This window comes from Ornithodoros turicata, chromosome 3 (assembly GCF_037126465.1).
Source record: "Ornithodoros turicata isolate Travis chromosome 3, ASM3712646v1, whole genome shotgun sequence".
NCBI lineage: Eukaryota > Metazoa > Arthropoda > Arachnida > Ixodida > Argasidae > Ornithodoros > Ornithodoros turicata.
Genome location: NC_088203.1, coordinates 62,098,866 through 62,118,582, shown reverse-complemented (window position 1 = coordinate 62,118,582; position 19,717 = coordinate 62,098,866). Strand labels below are relative to the sequence as shown.

The 19,717-nt window shown below is 47.6% G+C and overlaps 3 protein-coding genes across 3 annotated transcripts in view; 2 read left to right on the top strand and 1 right to left on the bottom strand.

The window, feature by feature from the left end:
* The window catches only part of LOC135388527 (suppressor of lurcher protein 1-like), a 175,945-nt gene that overhangs the window by 14,123 nt on the left and 142,105 nt on the right, over positions 1-19,717 (top strand). The gene's annotated exons all lie outside the window — the stretch shown is intronic.
* Positions 206-2,461, top strand: LOC135387681 (uncharacterized). Its single transcript, XM_064616783.1, has 3 exons — positions 206-456; positions 700-813; positions 1,194-2,461. Exons 1-3 carry the CDS (start codon positions 255-257, stop codon positions 2,459-2,461), a joined length of 1,584 nt encoding a protein of 527 aa, XP_064472853.1. The 5' UTR covers positions 206-254.
* On the bottom strand, positions 2,506-4,568 carry LOC135387680 (uncharacterized). Its single transcript, XM_064616782.1, has 3 exons — positions 4,246-4,568; positions 3,998-4,104; positions 2,506-3,623 (listed from the first exon to the last, which is right to left on the bottom strand). The coding sequence occupies exons 1-3, from the start codon at positions 4,566-4,568 to the stop codon at positions 2,506-2,508; spliced, it is 1,548 nt and encodes a 515-aa protein (XP_064472852.1).

Sequence of the window (19,717 nt, the reverse complement as noted above, 5' to 3'; positions counted from 1 at the left end):
GGCCAACGAAATATAACATTTGGACTCCGCGCTCCGTACAGAAAGTCAGACAAGCTCAGATAGCATAACATCAAGAAGTCACCAGATGCAGTCCACAAAGGGACAAAAGGGAAGAATGGACCTTTTTCACATCGGCGTCTGCGCATGCGCGACTGGCGGCGCGCGGGCGCCATAACTTTTTGGGGCTCCAGTTTCTCTCCGGCTCCCACGGAGAAGGAGTGCTTTTCACGTACGCGGCTTCTTCTCGAGCAGAAATGCCTCATCGATGTGCTGCTGTAGGCTGTACGAACTCTAGCAAGAAAGCACCGAAGAAACGTTTCTTCAGATTCCCTGCGGGCAATCTTCACGCAGCAAAAAGGAAGAAATGGGTGCAAGCGATGCGACGTGTAAACGAAGACGGATCTCCATGGGAGCCGACAGCCAACTCACGCGTATGCAGCGACCACTTCGTCACAGGTAAATGCCGTTATTGCGTACGTTTAATAACTGAAACGTGTGTAGCAAGGTGTAGCTTACATACCACACCATCATCGAGGTTGGGAATCAGCGACCGAACTCAGCTCGCTGTGCCAACATCGGCCATTAATCTCATGACACCGGGGAGACGCTTGTCGCGGTCGCATGTTTACAGTGCGCTTGGATATTTAAATGATGACAGTGTACTGTAGAAAGCCTGCTCAAGTGTGTATTATGTTCCAGGGGCGCCGTCGCGCGTTATTCACCATCCGGATTATGTGCCGTCGGTCTTTAAACACAAGTGTTCGACCAGCACTGGAGCACTGGAACGCTTTGAAAGATTAAGAAAGAGGCAAGGTACGTTATCGACATTATGCACAGAGTGCTTTTCCCCGTGGTATATCTCTCCTTATAGTAAACATATGCCCCCCCCCCCCCCCGTGGTATATCTGCAACGCATTGCATTACTCTGCACTCTTGCCTTCAACTAGAACATTGCATGTTTGTGAAATGATACTGGCATACAGAACACACTGCAGTGAGGTACATCCACATGTACTTATTCAGGACTTTAAACTGAGTTGTACGTAGAGAGGTGACACTGTTTCATGCTTTCCCAAAAATTTTTCTGGGTATGCCACTGCATGTTGCCACTCCATTTTTCCACCAGACATCTGCATAAATGTACTGCTCTGTACTATAACATCAAACTGACTGCCCTGCACCTTCCGATCTAGGTCATGCCAAGGCTCAGCGGACAAGCCATGTTTCAAGCACCAAAGCACCTGGCGTACAACACTCGCAGCATGCTGATGCAGTGACTGTGGGCAGGGAAGAGGTGCCGGCAGGACCAGAAAGTGAAGTGGCCTCCTCCAGCGGCTTGCCCAGAGATGACGGAGCTCAGGATGCTACCATCTTGGATAACGGCTGCCAGACCAATAATCACCTGCTAGAACGAATACAGCAGCTTGAGGGTTTCCTAAAGGATGAAAGGCAGAAGAGCTCTGACCTGGAGTCAAACCTCACAAGAAGCACGGCGAATGCGGAGTACTGGAAGATGCGCTTCCGTGAATTGAAATCTGCAAGGCCGTGCCTGGAGAATATGAAATGTACTGAAGACATGCTGTATTACACAGGCATCCCCTCTCAAGCGGTTTTCAAGCACATTCTGGGCTTAGTGTTGAAACAAAGTCCACGGCTTTTAAGAAGTGAGGAGAGAGGGGCACACAGTGTCGAGGACCAGATGTTCATGGTTCTGGTGCGCTTGCGCACAGGAATGCAGATGAAGGAGATCTCACGGAACTTTTCGATTTCCATGGCCACCTTTAGCCGTATCTTCTCGAAGTGGGTCCTGGCACTGAGAAAGCACTTCACACAAAGCACTTCACACAAAGTGCACTTCAGCCTTGCTGAAGTCCAACAACATCTCCCGCCTCATTTCAGGAAGTATCCAAACACTCGTATTATCATTGATGGTACAGAAGTTCGTATCCAGAAGCCTTCCGGCCTTAATGCCCAAAAACAGACATTTTCGAACTACAAGTACACAAATACAATGAAGTGTCTTGTAGGAGCAACCCCAGATTGTTACGTAAGCTTTGTCTCCGCACTATACGGCGGAGGTACGAGTGACAGGGCCATTGTGCAGCAGTCAGCATTACTTGATCTCCTGGAGCCTGGCGATGCAGTTATGGCCGATAAGGGGTTTAAAATTGATGACCTGCTTCCCCCAGGTGTTACCCTCCATATGCTCCCATTTCGCATTGCTGGTGAGGCTCAAATGAGTGCTAAAGATGTCGAAGCAACCAAACATGTTGCGAGTGCGAGAGTGCACATTGAGAGAGTGATTAGAAGAATTAAAGAGTTCCACATCCTAGATAGACCTTTCCCCATTAACATGCTTGACCTGGCAGATGCAGTGTTTACAACATGTGCTCTTCTGTCGAACTTCAGGCTACCACTTATAAGTAACAGACAGGACACAGAGCAGGCAGATTCAGACTAGCATCAGTGCTGTGGCAAAATTGTGGTTTGCAGCATGAGCTTCATTTATTTCAATTTTCTCAGTTTAAACCTGAATGCCCCATCCTGTTCAGTAACAAAATAAAACCCATCCTTGTACTTCTGAAACGACACATATCCGGGCCCTGTAGTGTACAAAAAACCCAGTCGTCGAATGCGGCGGGTTAGCAGTTCTGGGATTACAGCAAACCTGTAGAAATACAGCAGTCCCTCACACATCTCCTTCCAAAAGTCTTTGTCAAAATAAATTCTCTCCACTGACAAACAATGGTGTAGCTCTGGGTGATTGGTGCAGATAACGAAATCGCACCATGGCTTTCCGGTCACTCCAAGCTGGCCCTGCACTTGGTAATAGTATGCGTGGCTTCGCTTCAGACACACGTTTCCATTAGCAAGTTCTGCACAGAATGCTTTGTCAGTACACGCATGCTGCACTGTTTGTCCAGCTTTTGAAGCGGGACACTTGACCTCCAGCTGTCCAACCTCGTTGCCATCCTTTACGAGTCGGTCTGGAGATGCACCGAGGAAGGGGTGTACTTCGTGCACATGCAGTCCTGTCTTGGTGACCTCTATGTCTTTGTCATACAGTTGCATCAGGTGGACATATTTGGTGACAGCAACATCCTCATTTTGGAGACCGTACAGTCTTGGGTCACCCGGTCTCAGCACTTCTTGTCTTTTTGGATATAAAATGCTCCTTAGGAGTCCGTCTGGCTTCCTACAGCACACAATGGTCTTGAACTTTGATGCTGTCAGTCGTCCAGTTCTCTCTGCGGTCCATGCTAGGTTCTCGTTTTGGCCAAGTGTCTTTTTGCACAGTGAATCTCTTTCAATAGACGTCAGTGGTACAATCTTCTCAAAGTGTTCTCTAAATATGGAGGAGCACCTCTCTGAATGCAGATCTTCAGTGTCGGGAATGATGCTTGTGTTACATGGTGGAGTAGACCGGCTTTTGCTATATCTGTTATATACAAGGTGCGGGTCATCTCGGGCAATGTTCTTGGAAAACTCTTCAATGTCCGAGTGTGTCAGTGACGGGATGGTGGCTGGCAGCTGGCGCTTTGGTTTTGCTGGTACCACCTTGTTGACGACGTGCTTTTTAAATGTGATGTCCTGCAGTGGCTGCATTGGTAGATTGTTCTGTCCTGGAAATCAGAAAATGCATTTGTAATATTTGTAAGAGAAAGGGCACAGTCACGTTTGAAACTTCTGTGTTCAGAATGAGTCTGTGTATGTACTGAAGCGAAAGGATAGTATACACACAGGCAGGCCAGTGGAGGAAACCCATTATGGGAAAATCCTGACTCTGGGCATCACCGTATAAACACATGTTGCGTGTACGGTGCTGTGCAGACTCGGGCTTTTCCCACCATGGAATACACTATACCGTTCCTCATAGGGTTGTAAAACTGGCTACAATATCAAGATAAGGTGATGAATGCCCTGATAGAGCTTGACATGAAACTTGTTGACGTGAATCAATAAAGAGGTTTTTCTCAGTGGCTTGCTGTGCTTTTACCTTGTGTCGGTGCTATCCATCTGCATGGCATATCGGTGCACGACGGAGATTGGATACTCCGGACTGCAAAAAGGAGGCCGGCTACATGCTGACATCTTTGGCTCAACCTATAACAGAAAATGTTCGCATGTTAGCAGGTTTCCTTTGGTGGATATAGCTTTATTGTCATTTGCTTATTTTTACAGCAGCGCAGTATCGTTAAAGCAGTATATACTCAAGCGGAAGGAAGGAAAAACATTTATACTAACCCAGCAACACAGTCGCAGTGCGCCTGTACAACAGCAGCTGAGACATCCACCTTGACAACCACGACTTGTTTGTAGTGCCCGGACCTCATGGAGCAAAGGCATATGCTCCTAAGCACTAGCAGGTCGGTCCCCCGAAGCACGGAGCATTCAATCCGCCGGATGTACTTCTCCTCCTTGAATATCCATCCCTTGTTGAGCTGCCGATTGGACGCGACGAAGTGGGCATCGATGGTGTCTTCGCAAACCGTCGGCACGCAGGTTAAATCGCTGGTCCACTCATTACCCGTACCCAGAAATTCCTTCAGCTCATCCACCGAAAACATTTACGCGAAGCTACAAAAAAGCAAAGGAACAACAGCAAACAAAATTTGCAGCCCGAGACTGTCAAAATAAGGGCGATGCTGGCCGATAGCAGTATTGCGGAAAGCGATCCGGCGTTACGCAGCGGATCGGCGGAGAGCCCCCAATCGTGTTTTGGACATTCACCGCTAGTGGCGCTCTTTCGAAGTGAAAAAGGTCCATTGGCTTTCGTCGGGACCTCCTTCTTTCTTTGTAGCTGAGTTGACCTTGGCAACCCAAACATGACGTGAGATCCCACGATGAAAGATGAAAGTCACTGAAAAGGTTAGCCAGCTGTAGGGATCGAACCCACATCTTCTGGATTGCCGGTCCAGGGCTCTACCAATTGAGCTAAGCTAACACGCCTCTCCAGTGACTTTCGGGGTGCGTCATCTGAAGGGACGGCAAACCAGCCACTCTCTCTCACTCACCCTCCTTTCACTCTTACATTTTTGCTCACTCATACACACATTCATACGACGGAAATCGACGCAAGCGGCACCTGTTGAACAAGAGATAAACTGATGTTCTGAGGCTGGAACAACATAGAAGGGACAGATACAAACAAAGCCTCAAATTGCCTAAGAAATCAACGATGAAAGATGAAAGTCACTGAAAAGGTTAGCCAGCTGTAGGGATCGCACCCACATCTTCTGGATTGCCGGTCCAGGGCTCTACCAATTGAGCTAAGCTAACACGCCTCTCCAGTGACTTTCGGGGTGCGTCATATTGTTTCATTGTGTCATTGTTTGTATCTGTCCCTTCTATGTTGTTCCAGCCTCAGAACATCAGTTTATCTCTTGTTCAACAGGTGCCGCTTGCGTCGATTTCCGTCGTATGAATGTGTGTATGAGTGAGCAAAAATGTAAGAGTGAAAGGAGGGTGAGTGAGAGAGAGTGGCTGGTTTGCCGTCCCTTCAGATGACGCACCCCGAAAGTCACTGGAGAGGCGTGTTAGCTTAGCTCAATTGGTAGAGCCCTGGCCCGGCAATCCAGAAGATGTGGGTTCGATCCCTACAGCTGGCTAACCTTTTCAGTGACTTTCATCTTTCATCGTTGATTTCTTAGGCAATTTGAGGCTTTGTTTGTATCTGTCCCTTCTATGTTGTTCCAGCCTCAGAACATCAGTTTATCTCTTGTGAGATCCCTGCATCTCAATAGTCAAGGAGGTCACACGTGTTTTTGGGACTACAGAATCCTGCGGAGGAGTGAGTTATTTGTACTAAGGGTAATGGTTACAGCTTCCTCCAGGCTGAGACCCGTATGTTCGTGTGGCGCCATCTACGAGCGAAAAAATCGTGAATCGGAGATGCCGCCTCACTCGTATCCCCTCTTAAGGAATTTTTCTTAGACACGGAAAGGATCGTGGCATAATGGTGGTGACATCTCTGCACAGCTTTCCCGTTTTATTTGTACATGTTATTACGTTAGAAAACAGTACATTAGAATACAGATTCATTATGAACGGCATTTCAACATCAAGATGCATAATCACATGACCGACAAAGAAAAAAGACTAGCACCTTGTCTCACGAAGCTCAATGAATACCTAGCACACGGATTGGACAAATGCATGGTACGATCATCTGCATGACTGTGGTCCTACAGCCCAAGTTTGACAGTACAGGATATATTCGCTGCGCCGGACTCTCTACCAGAACGTGTTGGTGGCCGAGCTGGGTGGGGTCACCTGAAAAGTTTCAGGGGGGGGGGTGCAAAAATGCAGGGGTGTGTAGGGAAATCCCTAATACTAAATACCTTGAAGAATACCTTAAATGCTTCTTAGAGTATTTAGTACTCTACTCAAATTACTTTCAGTTTTGAGCATTTTGTACTCTATTTTAAGTACTTTTGCACAGTATTTTGTACATGTCTGCAACGTCCCTCCAGTTGTAGGCCCTGGGCTCAGTTACTATGTTTGACGACAATAGTCGATTTCTTTCTACTTAGGTGATTGCATCGGTCAGATCACTCAGATAGCGTGCTCAAAGAGTGCACCAAATGTCTTGGACACCAATGCGATTCATGTTTTATTTAATCTCCAATCTTCGCTGGTTCCCTGTCGAAATACTCATTGTAGAAAAATATATATCTTTTTTTTTCTTAATATGGGCACACTGGTAGATCATCGGCAGTTCTTTTTTTCTTTTTTTTCCTACGACAATGATTTGGAAAATCAATGCTGAACTATCTATTGTAATTGTGTTCGGCAAGCGAATACTCTGAATTGCCGAGGATATACCGTATTTAGAAGAAACACAGGCACAGAAAGAAAGAAAAAGGGTTAAAGTAGGTTACCCCAGAAATGCCCAATTAGCCTATCCACAAAAATACTTAATTCACAAAAAAATAAAAAAAATATGTTTTACCAGTCCACCAGACGTCAGCACATCCGTTTTAGTCCACAGTCCTTGGTAGCGAGACCCCGCCACCCTAAGATTGCTGGAGTAGACGGCCCAATGTAGAGTTGAGCCAACATCTCCATATTTTGCTTTCTTTTTTTTAACCAACCAGAAGACGAATAGTATCCGTTCGAAATATTGGTAGCCCTCGTACTGAGGCACCTCCATTAACAACCACTACATAGGAACTCTGCCGCCACACACTGAGTGTCTATAACAGGAATTCTGTTGAAGTGCGGTAATGTGTACGTGTCCCATCTCATCATCGTTTCTTTATGTGTGTGTGTGTCTACGAGCCTGGGACTGCGTACACACTGGCCGCACACATATCGTTTGGAAACCTTTTACAAAGATTCTAGTACTTTGGGTAATGGCGTTGATTGTCGAAAAATAAATAAATAATAGATTTTGTTATTTGAGAGAGGGTGAATATTGTATTCGGAAGAAAACGTAGACAGAGGAAAAACTGCCGGAACTTTCTGGCAAGGAAGCTCAGCAGAAAGTTTGCAGAGCGCGAAACGACAATAAATAATTTTGGAATTTAAAGACAGCCTAAAGAATACCACTTTTCAGTATTGCGGAAACAAAAAAAACCGATTTCTCAAATTTAAAGAAAATATTTATGCAACTATTGAATGAATAAGATTGACTTACTCTAGCTACGGTACATGTAACAATACAAGGTCGTGGAGATACGCCTTTTCCAAGGGCTCGTTAATTAAGTGATTACTCAGGCTGTCGCGCGACAACTCAGTTTCCGGTGACGTTACTCTACCGTCCCCGAATCCGGAATGAAAGAAAGCGATTACTATTTGACATGGGTGACGGCGGCACCGGTCGCAGAGCGAGCCCCGGAGACACCTAGCAAACGCAGTCAACGAAAATTGTGATCTTTTGGAGTTGTATACTCCATATAACTCCACTACTGGAGTTATACTAAGAGTTGGACGGCTCGCTGGATCTGCGTAGCGTTCGAAGCGATTGTAGAAAAATAGTCCGTTGTTGCTGCGCTCCACATAATGAGAAGCCGTTCTGAGGCTGGAAGACGGAAGGAGGGACATACATTGGATGATGATCAGGTGGACAAGGCATGGACAGAAGGGAAATGAAAGAACAGATATTCTGAGGCTAGAACAACACCCCCCAGAGGGGATAAATACATACAAAGCTTCAATTTAGTTAGCGTTAGCTTAGCTCAATTGGTAGAGCCCTGGACCGGCAATCCAGAAGATGTGGGTTCGAGTCCTACAGCTGGCTAACCTTTTCAGTGACTTTCATGTTTCATCAGAAGGGAAAGTGCTGTGGGGGCCCGTGGAAGACAATGGAGAGGTGCCTCTGCTGCCACGCGCTACGGCGCTGGCACAACAGTTCTACCGGCACCGTCCTAGCGTGAGGTCACGACCATCTGCCCGCTGGGACATTCCATCATCGCCGGTCAGGACTCGTGTAGAGGAACACCATCTCCTCTACATTTAGTGACCCGAACAACGAACACCATGGTACAGACTAAATGGTGGCATGGAGGCCATGGTGGCAGACTATATGGTACATGACTTAAAGAAGAAAAAGCATCAAGTTGCCTTAAAACATTAAATATAGACGTCGATAAGTCCAACGGTAGCGACGGGACGTTCCTGAGTGCGATACATTCTGCACTAAACCCAGAATTAGCTTGCATGCCTTTCATGCCGAAGGACCACAACAACAACAACAACATATATGAATGGATGATGATGATGTGGGATGTTTCCCTGCGTTGAGTGCAGGACCCTACCCCATTCCAAAAAGGTTCACATGAAAGGATGACGAGGGAAGGAAATCCCTACAGTTCGTGAAGGAGGCCGGTGGCCCTCAGAAAGGAAAGAAGAGCGCCAAGTGCACGGCACTGGTGTGCAGGGTTACTCCATGGGCCGAGAACTTTGCAGATGTTGAATGGCCTCTGATCCAGCATTTCAAGTTGAGATTTAAAGGCCCGTCGCTCGCGTACGTACTGGCTGCAGTCTTCGAGAATGTGCCGGATTGTTGCCGGTAAACCACAAGCTGTATACAGCGCCGTGGTGCTGTGGCCCAGCCTATACCGGAGTGCAGGGGTGAATGCGACGCTAAGTCGTAAACGACGCACTAGAGACGTAAAGAGGCGAGGGAAACCGCTTGGCATGTCAAATGAAAGCGTTGGGTCAACAGCATACAGAAGCGACCACCGGGTGATGTCATGACACCATTCCTGATGGGCCCAGGGCGACGTCAAAGCGGACAAGAGGGAGCGCCTATCTCCATTCGAAAGTATGATGGAGACTGCTGAGCGGCGATGGTGAGCTGCAGCAGCTGCCCGATCCGCTACCTCATTGCCTCTTATTCCAATGTGGCTAGGGACCCATTGGAGGGTGAGCCGGTGACCCCTGTCTTCTAAAACCTTGAGTGTCGTTAGGATGTTCACTACCACCGGAGCCAAAGAGCCACGGATGCCCATGCTGTCTATGCACTGCAGCGCTGCCCGCGAATCTGTGTAAACCACCCAGAGGCGGGGGTGGTGATCCAAAATAGACCTTAGGAATAGCAGGATGGCACACAACTCCGCAGAGGTGGCCGAGGTGCGGTGCGATAGGCGGAACCCACGTGAAATTGACTCGTCTGGGATTACAAATGCCGCAGATGAGCCGCCGGTAGTGGAGGAACCGTCCGTATATACAGCGGTTTGGTTTCCGTATGCAGCGTCCATCCACTCCAGAGTAGCCTGCTTGAGGACTGGAGCAGGGGTTTTGCTCTTCGGCCCCTTGATCCCCGGGATGTGAGACAAGATGGATGGTCTCGGCAGTGTCCATGGCGCTACTGAAGAAGCGGATGGGGCAACAGTGAAGGCAGGTATACCGAAGGACAAGAAATAACGAAAAGTTCGGTCTGTCTAACTTAGGATTGGGAAACAGTTGACGAAATATGCGATCATGTTTAACAAATACTTCACCAACGAACATTTCAGTACAGTAAAGGAAGACAACACAGATACGGTTCGTAGTAATTCTCAGATCACCTGGTGTTACTCAGTTGTTACTATTAGACACGTTGGAAAGTGATGTCATCGTTACTATTAGGTTTACACTCGACCGATGTTTGTGACACAAGAATCTTCACTCGCAACCTTCCTGCTCTTCCGTATGACGGCATAGCAAGTCGCCGCAAAGCACAAAGTGCGTGATGGAATTTATCTTATTCATGGGTCTTCTCATATGACCTCCTTTTATGTTCGTCTTATCTATAGCTAGCCGTGTGATGGCACCTCTCGTACAGTTGCTTAGTGTCATCAGTTTAATCAGTATAATCAGCGCACTGTTTGCGATAAGGATACTTTTTTTTTCTTGATAAACATACCCCACCCCCCTCCCTGCGGGACAGGTACACAAGAGCTTCAAAACGTATTTCACCAGCACTAGTCATGTAGAGGCTAACTGAATGAGGGGCACTGAGGAGCCCGGACGTTTGGATAACCATACACAGAACACTATACACTGCAATAGATAACAATACCTAAGAACGCAGCTGTTCTCAACATGCTCCATCAGTGAGCAATAAAAGGGACACTGAAAGTAAACAGCAAAGTGAACAAGAACCGTTGAGATTCTTCGACAGCATGAAACGTTCAACGAGTTGCCTAGACTATTACTCGAATTTTGCAGCTGGTCGCACTAGTGCGACCTACGTTTCCATTTTTTTCTTTCTATTTCTATTCTATTCTATTCGAATTTTGCAAAACACTCACAGGGCTAGGCGCATTCTTATGCTTCGTCGTTCAGACTTCATGTACGGAATTAATACACTGTAATGCTTCGAGGAACGCATTGAGAGGAGGAATAGCTACGGTCACTGTCATCCTCGCTCGCGAAGTACCTAGCAAAGAAACGCTACTATGTTACCATTGCGTACCGTGAAAGGGACGCGTCATTATTGACCACGACAAAATTGCAGTTCGTATGTCCACTGATAGTGGCGAATTCCACTGGTCGGTTTGGAGCAGCTCTTTCTGCTCCGGGGCGGGAAAAGCTTGTTTCACTTGTAGGTTCGGATCGGATTCGCGTGCTTCACTGGTCATGAACCACTGGTCACTGGTTCAGAACAACTCGCTTCGCGACCGAGTGCTCCTTCTTGCTTCGTCAAGAATGCTCGGATTCGGAGGGAACTCTAACGAAGCATTGTCGTAACTTCCGCATCTTCAAGGCCGAACAACAGCAAGTGTCGGGCAGGCTCGCCGAGTTTGTCGGAAATGGGCGACGACTTCCGTCAGTAGGGAGTTTTATCTAGTCGTTTTCGCATGAACGAAACGACCGATTCGAGTGTCACGCGTGCGCATTACGAATCGGTGAACGAGTCGTGAGGAGTGCGGTTTCGTACGAACGACCCACTCCCGCTGAGTCGTTTCGTTTTATTCGGCGAGCACGACTGATTGATGTCGCGAAGCAAGATGGCGGCTGTTGTTTACAGTAGTGGAGCTGCAGTGAGTCTGCGAGATGTTTGCTGGTGCCTACGATGTACGAGCGTATATATTCTGCAGTAAGTTGTTGGATGTAACGACGTATTCATTAGAGCGTTTCACACGCATCGGCGTCCAGTTGTGGCGTCAGAACGTGTAGCCCGCGTGAGAAAATTTGTGTGTATTTGCAAGGCGCATTAAAGCTATATACAAAGTGCTCGTCCCCGTGTCGTTCCCTGTTTGGTCTACCTATCGAGAGAGGCTCGCACACGGGTGATTAACCCTCTTCCAAGCAAGACTGCCTCTATAAGATCATCGTGATTCATCAACGTGAGATCGAGACTCCCAACTGTGCCAGGGTCTGCTTGACAGCGCGTTGACAATACGGTGACCGACGTAATGCGCCTCAGTTGCAGCCTTCCGCAAAGGGAAAGCCTGAAAGTGCACTGTGATATGTCATATTTGTTACAAGAAAAGATGCGAATGATTCATTTGTTACTCAAATCTATCTGGAATACATTTGGAAATTAACGATTCTTCCGGTTTACTAAAAGCTTCTGTAGTTCGCTTCCCATTCGCTTTTCGAATCGGCAGAATCGGTCGTTTTGTTCGGGCACAAACGTCTCGCTAAAACTCCCTATTATCTTGGCTGGAGCGCGATTGTTTTTCGCTGCTGGATCGGATTTGGTGTCTCCGTGCCGGATTTCATTGCCCTCAGCGGATTCGGGTGCTGGCTCCACATCGATCAGTAGAATTTGGCATTACTTCTCACAGAGTGTTCATTTTCTGTTCCCATATTGGTACCGAAGACCACAAAGCAGAGGGGAAGCACCGAACGTAAAGCATGCAATGGGAATTGCCCGTGCCGATCCACACTGTTCACGGTTTCCACTAAACGCCTCGTGGTGGCGGTATGATAGGTTCTCCCCGCAACAGGGAGAAGTGATTAGCGCTATTTCATTGCAACAAAAGTCACGATTTTCAGCAATCGAGAAATAAAGTTCGTGATGTTCCCTTGTTGTGGATATGCAATGATATGCAATTTCCACTCTGTTGGGAAGAAACTGAAGCCTCGCTGATCTGTGTACGGACAATTAAAGTCTAATTCATGACCCGTGTAACTGTGACCAATTCCGTGTTTGGTTCTCTCGTTTTTTTCTTTTTTCTTTGCTGGAGCAAGCCGCCATAGCGCAGGCTAACCTTTCCCTCCTTTTTTTTATAAACATATAACCCCTCCCCCACGTGTCACTCAATCTAACCCTCGTCCTCATTTTTTGCTGTTACTTTTCGGTATCAAATATTAAAACTGAAACACTGTTTCGAAATGCCCGAATCCAACTTTTTCCGTCACCAAACTCTGATCGCTTTTTTCGTCTTTTTCCACAACAAATGGAATATTAGCTTCCTGATAATCTAATTAACATCTCTACCGTGTCTCAGTTATGATGACAGCATCAAATTATGCTGCGAGTTGTCCTAACAAAAAATGATTACCTCACCCTACTTACTTGCAATCGATTGATCGTTGAGGTTAATAAGTGACAGTGACATTTTCTTCACAAATTTACTACGAATATCATTAACAGCATAATGCACCCAGTGAGGCTGGAACACAACTGGTAAACAATGGAAACGTGAAAATATTTCCGTAATCGTCAGTGTGTCAATGTGGTTCTGAACAGATAGAGGGAGAGGCAAGTACTATTGGGGACACGGTTAGCACGGTACTTCGCTGTCCCATATTACCTCGATTGCGCTTGAAAGTTTTGCGCCAATATTGTATATCAAGGTGGACCATGTGCTGCACGTGTTTATTATTCAAAAGAACTAGTTTTGCAACATCTGGAGATTTGAGATGAGATAAACCACGGAGTGCTGATTTTAGACAACCGTGTCCCCTACACTACCTATAGTCCTTCTTACCAAACTTCCCGTTTTTCGTGTTTTTAGTATCGTGGCACCTCGTCATATTTCCAAACCTTCAACTAAACGCGTAGCACTTACTATGTCTAGAACATAGTGATGCAAAAATATGGAAACTTTCGATATCGATAAATATCAACATCGTAAAAAAATAATCATTGAAATCAATTAGTATATCAATATATATATATACCGATATATCGATTAAAATATCGATACATCTATTGATATTTTATCGCTATATCGATGTTTGAAAAGCCGTCACGCCATTACTTGAACAATTGAAAAAAGTTGCCGTTGTTCTTCCATGCGTATTACCGCTGAAGCACGTGATGAAGACGGTGGTGGTGGTGGTGATAGGGCTTGCCGTTGTCGGCCTCACGTATGTGGGCAACGTCACGACTCACGCCCTGGGGGAATGTGCGTCCTGGGCCGACTTCTAAGGGAACTGTGCCGACATATGTCTGAAAGCGTCTGAGGAAAACCCAGGAAAAACCCCAGACAGCACAGCCGGCACCGGGATTCGAACCCGGGTACCTCCCACGTGATGAAGACGCCGACGAACACCATGCATTACGAGGACCAATGAGGATACGTCCTCAATTACCACCTCTGCAATGAAACGTAAAAACAGCAAAAAAGCTTTGGACTAAGGAAGAGACGCAACACAGACTCTCCCATTTCTTTTCACTTGCACATACGTTGCAAGTTTTCCCTTTTCAAGGTGTACCAGCTTGCCTATAGATTACTGCCCTGACCCAGTTCATCATTTCGGGATATCTCCTTGACCGCGGCTTGGTTGTCTCGCCTAGCAAGACTGTAGCCATGGCATTCTCGCGAAGATCATTCCATAAGTACCCGCTTTTCATTGATGGGTCACCCCTGACCTTTGTCACGACCTGTCGATAGCTGGGTATTACAACTGACCGTGGCCTGACGTGGTCCCGCCATGTGAAGCTGCTTGCTACCAAGACAAACTGTTTGGTAAATGTACTCAGACGTATTGCTGGTGCATCCTGGGGCCCATCATGCTCTGACCTCTATCGTGTTCATGGGGCCCTGGTGTTAGGGACATTGCGGTATAGCCTACCCATTCTGCATGCTCTCAGTCGAACCCAAGAACAGGAACTACTCAACATCCAGGCTCGTAGTCTCCACGTCTGTGTGGGAGTTTCCAGGACAACGGAGACGTACTCTGTCTTGGCAGAGGCGCGAGAGCAGCCTGTTCATATTCTGCGGAACGGTGATATCTTTCGCGCCTATACACGCTACATTACACGGCACCCGCTCCACTGTCTTTGTCGCATTGATGAGGACTGCCCGGAGTCTGCTTTTGGCAGTGCCATTGCTCGTCTGAAAGGGAATATTCCATCTCCCGCGTCTACGCCATCCTATGCACCGGCGACGTGGACTCGTGAAAGACCCGGTATTTACTCTACCATCCCTGGTATCCAACGAAAGAAAGACGTCCCCACAGTCGTGGCCCACTAGCTCACACTGGAGCATCTCGCCTCAACACACCGACTAGGTCGCCATATATATACTGATGGCCCAGTAACACATGATAGTTCGAGCCCGGCTTTCTACATCCCGGATGAAGACCTGGGGCATGGTTTTAAGCACCCTTATGCAATGTCCTCGACAGAAGTCGAACTGTTCGGTATCCTGACAGCACTGGAGCATATTATCGGATCAGGGCACGAAACGTGGGTCATACCGACAACAAGGCATCATTAGGTACATTGCCGTCATCTCGCCGCAGCATAATAAGCGATTTGCACACCGTTACACTTCAGAAATTCAATCAACTTTAGCCACTGGTTACAACATCACGTTTTAATGGGTCCCTCGCCACATAGGCTTGTATTGAAATACCCGAGCAGACGCAGTAGCGAAGCGCTCTAAATCTGATGACACATCAGCCCTGTCACCTCTGCCGCTTACAGCCTCCACATGCCGTCTACATATACATACTGTGCTCAGCAGTTCCATGCCGAAACTACGACTTACAACCCATTCCTACGGTCTATCGACCCATTGATGGAGTTTGTCATCACTTGCCACTGCAGTCGTAAAGAAGAATCCCTTCTCCACCGCCTACGACTCAATGTTGCCCGTACAGCCTCACTTCTCTTCAAAATGGTTCGGCTAAATTTACCAAACTGCAATGTCTGTGGTGTGGAAGCTGACATCCCACACCAGCTCCTACATTGTCAGCAGCACCTCCACCACAGGAACACCCTCCGTTGCCGTCTGCTCCAGGTTGGCTGTAACGACTTTTCGATGGCCGTTCTCCTTGGCCCCCTCTTGCACCCCAACCAGTTCACGAGTCTCAGGACTCGTGAACTGCATGTCACCGTTGTTCTAGTGTCTCTTTTCTTCTTTCTTTATTTCCTTTTCATTCTATTTCTTTCCGTTTTTTTTTCTTTTCCTTTTTTTTTTTCGAATAGCAAGCCGGCTCTTTGCATGGCTAACCTTTCTTTTCTTTTTTCTTAATAAACATATCCCCCCCCCCCCCAGTTGCAATGTACGTGCTTGACAAGCACTTTAAAGTACAATTCCTAGTACTTTGTATTTTACTTGAAGTACATTTAAAATGTGGTACAGGTCTCGACAAACGTTTACGGAACACGCGAGCGGTGTATTTTCTCCTCTGTACGACACCCTAGCGGCAAGCGGAAGCTGGCGAAATCAGGCCAGTTCACTGCCTCAGAGGGGTGGACGACTGCGCTCTTAGCGACACACCGCGGTAGTTTCGGTATGATTACTGTTGTATGTGCCCGCGAAGTGAGTTGGATTTTACTGTTGTAGTCGCCAACAACACGTGATTCAACGATTGTTGAGACAGTGAGCTCGCCGCTATCATCGTGATAACGAGGATGAATCATGGTGGCAACACTTTATGGTGTATTGCTTTTATTGGAAAGCTATGATATGTAGACAAGAGAAAGAAAGATATCTTGTAAACAGTTGCTTTATTATGGACGACGCGTGACGAGCTGATAAACAATTGACGCTGACATTGATAATTGATTGATTGATAAACAACTGACGTTAGTCACGAGTTGTTCACGAGCACAACAGTTAAATCCAACTCACTTCGCGGGCACATGCAACAGTAATCACACCGAAACTACCACTGTGTGTCGCTAAGAGCGCTGTCGTCCACCCCTCTGAGGCAGTGAACTGGCCTGATTTTGCCAGCTTCCGCTTGCCGCTAGGGTGTCGTGCCGAGGAAAAAATACACCACGTGTTCGGTAAACTTTTCTCAGGACCTGTACTTTGTACTTTACTTGAAGTACAGTTTTGGGTACTTTGCCCATCACTGTCTGCCTCCTTGTTCTTCGAGGAGTAGATGCTTGCGGAGCAGTGCCAGCAACAGAAAATCCTCGGTTTCGGCTGCCGTGTGCGTGGCGCGCTCGGAGAACTCCTTCTGCAATTTCCGATGCGTTGTTCGGCACGAAATGCAGCCCCGGACGCTCCACAAACTTTTAGAAACTAGACAGCTTCTAGAAACTAACCAATTTTCCCCAAACGTGCATCACATCTTTACAGGAAATATTGGCATCGTGTTGTTTTTTGCCTCACCGTGCCGGCTAATAGGACACCTTTTCATCATCATCACTTTCTCATCTCTTCCACAAGCGCAATGGGGCAGTGTGCCGCAATAACGGCGGGGAATGACACACCACATCATCATCCCATTTTTATGTGTGTGTGCCTCACCACCAAAGCAAAACCAAATCGAGACGGAGAGCGAAATAAAGGCCATCAATTGGTTAATAAACTCATTGATCTGCTCCTTTTTCACATTCTGTTCGCGCACAGAAGCCGCTGAAGTACTGAAATTTCTATCAGCATGCGTATCGATATTTATATTGATGTGAATATCGACATTTTCATGAATATTTTTATCGATAAACATCGATATTTAAGGAGTATCTATAAGATCGCATGCATAAAATATCGATAATATCGATAAGAATATCAATATCGTTGCATCCCTGCTAGAACAGCGAACGTCTCTGCCCGATGCGCACGTTCCACAACCGTGTCGTTGATGGAATTGAATGTGTGAGACATTCAATGGAGAGGCTCCCCCATAAGCAAGATGAACCTCCAATTCAATTTCTTCCCTTTTTATATATATTCATAGCTGGGCGTCCTCACTCATGAGGACCCTCATGAAGACGCCTCACCCTCACCTCACGACGATGAGGTGAGGGTGAGTGAGGCCAGATCACGCTGAACGTTCCTCACGAGGACAGTCGTGAGGCATTGTCCCTCATGAGGCCCACCGTGAGGGCCCTCATGAGGACAGTCGTCGTGAGGCCATCAATACATGAGGGTACAACCTATTCCTTGAGGAGCCTCACGGATGAGGCCGTGAGGCCTTTCGTGAGGGACCTCACGGATGAGGCCATGAGGCCTTTCGTGAGGGACCTCACGAATGAGGCCATGAGGCCTTTCGTGAGGGGCCTCACGGATGAGGTGATGGGTTCGGGCTCCTCTTTGCTGATGCCAAACACTAACGTTAAACCTCACTGTGACAATAACAACTGTTACTAAATTTATCCAAGCACAGCACGAAACCCTATAAACAGTTTAATGCCAGGCAGTATCATTAGTACCAACTACCGACACAGTAGTTCAACGCCGACGTGTCATGTGAACATGACGGAAAGTGAGGCTCATGTACCTCCTAGTGACTTGGAGACACATCAGGCCATGAGGGTATTCACGAGGCGAGGGCTTGTGAGGATGAGGGGTCGTGAGGCCATGAAGGTCCTCACGAGAAGAAGGTACGTGAGGCCATGAGGGCCCTCATGAGGTGAGGGCACGTGAGGATGAGGACTCGTGAGGCCATGTGGGTCCTCACTAGGCGAAAGTACGTGAGGCGCCGTGAGGAGATGAGGGCACTCATGAGGTGAGGACACGTGAGGATGAGGACCCTCATGAGGTGAAGATACGTGAGGCCATAAGGGTTGTGAATAGCCTCATGAGGTGAAGGCATGAGAGGATGAGGATGGTGAGGGCTCTCGGGATCCCGATGCCCTGAGGTGAGGTTTGTGAGGGCAAAATTTAAAATGGAATGTGAGGGTGAGGGCGACTGAGGTTTAGTTACTGGCGAGGAAAATTTGGTGAGGGGGAGTGAGGCCAATGAAGTCTGTGCTTCGTGAGGTGAGGATGAGTGAGGCCGCAGGAAAATGCCCACCTATGTATATATTCAACCTCAAACTCATACTCCAATTTTTCAATGTGTTCAGGTGAAGTCACTGTCCTTCAAGTTGTATCATACGCGGCTCATATCCCTTCACTTGCGTTCTTGTTCATCGCATTCGAGGTGGCGTAAAACATAAGAATAATGCGATGAGACAATCGTGCGCAGCCCTCAATGCAGGGCTCAGGGACGACATATGCACACGTGGATTCTGACTCATTTGTAGACGCATCAGTGAAAATGCACACTCTGTCCCTTTGACTGTACTGTGCATTACCTGAAGAGTTTGCTGACGCACAACACTTGACGGCACGAACTTTCTTCCCGTGAGACCCGGTACTTTCGCGAACACCCGAGGCTGTAGCAAAGTCCAGGGAGGGCTGGAGTGCAATGGCAAAGGCTTATGCCGGGGGACATAAGTGCGGCACGGCATAACAGCTTGATGGAACCTCGAAAAACTTCGTGTCGAAATAGCTCTTGGGAGCGGGTGCCGGCGAAATCTCGTTGTTAGTTGAACGTAATGGCGAAGCGATTCTACCATGCGCAGCACAGGAAGTGGGGGCTGTCTCGCCTCGGCTACAGCAGCCGCATTGGACGCTGCTCTGGGAACTCCAAGGCAGATCTTGATGCTCTTTGCCAACGCACGTTCTAGAATCATTCTCGACGACGGCGCTAGATCATAAAGAACTGGGAGGTGGAACGTGAGGGGAGATCGTACCAATGCAGCATGTAGGGTAAGCATTGATGTACATGATGATCCCCATCGACAACCTGCAAAAAATCGTAGGATATTGGTACGAGCATGCAACTTGGTCTTGAGACTTCAGACTTCAGGTCTCCATGAGAGCGAACGATCCACGATGACTCCAAGGACCCGGTGATGCGTAACTCGTGACATAGCATGTCCATTTACCTCCAGCTGTAACCTCGGCAACCGTTTCCGCGTGAACGGAAGGGAGACTGTCTTTACCGGTGAGACGTTCATCCCCCGCTCTGTGAGGAACCTCATCACCAGGTCAAGGGAGCCCTGCAGCCGGGTCTGCAGTGCCGGCCATTGCTTCCCTGAAGTCCAAAGGCAGATATCATCCGCATAGAAACTGATTTTTACTCCCCGTGGCAGGAACTG

Coding starts and splice junctions, on each gene's coding strand:
- LOC135387681 (XM_064616783.1), top strand. CDS start 255: ATGCCTCATCGATGTGCTGCTGTAGGCTGTACGAACTCTAGCAAGAAA. Junction 457..699: donor CAGCGACCACTTCGTCACAG/GTAAATGCCGTT, acceptor ATTATGTTCCAG/GGGCGCCGTCGCGCGTTATT. Junction 814..1,193: donor AAGATTAAGAAAGAGGCAAG/GTACGTTATCGA, acceptor CTTCCGATCTAG/GTCATGCCAAGGCTCAGCGG.
- LOC135387680 (XM_064616782.1), bottom strand. CDS start 4,568: ATGTTTTCGGTGGATGAGCTGAAGGAATTTCTGGGTACGGGTAATGAG. Junction 4,105..4,245: donor CACTGCGACTGTGTTGCTGG/GTTAGTATAAAT, acceptor TTTCTGTTATAG/GTTGAGCCAAAGATGTCAGC. Junction 3,624..3,997: donor ATGGATAGCACCGACACAAG/GTAAAAGCACAG, acceptor TCTGATTTCCAG/GACAGAACAATCTACCAATG.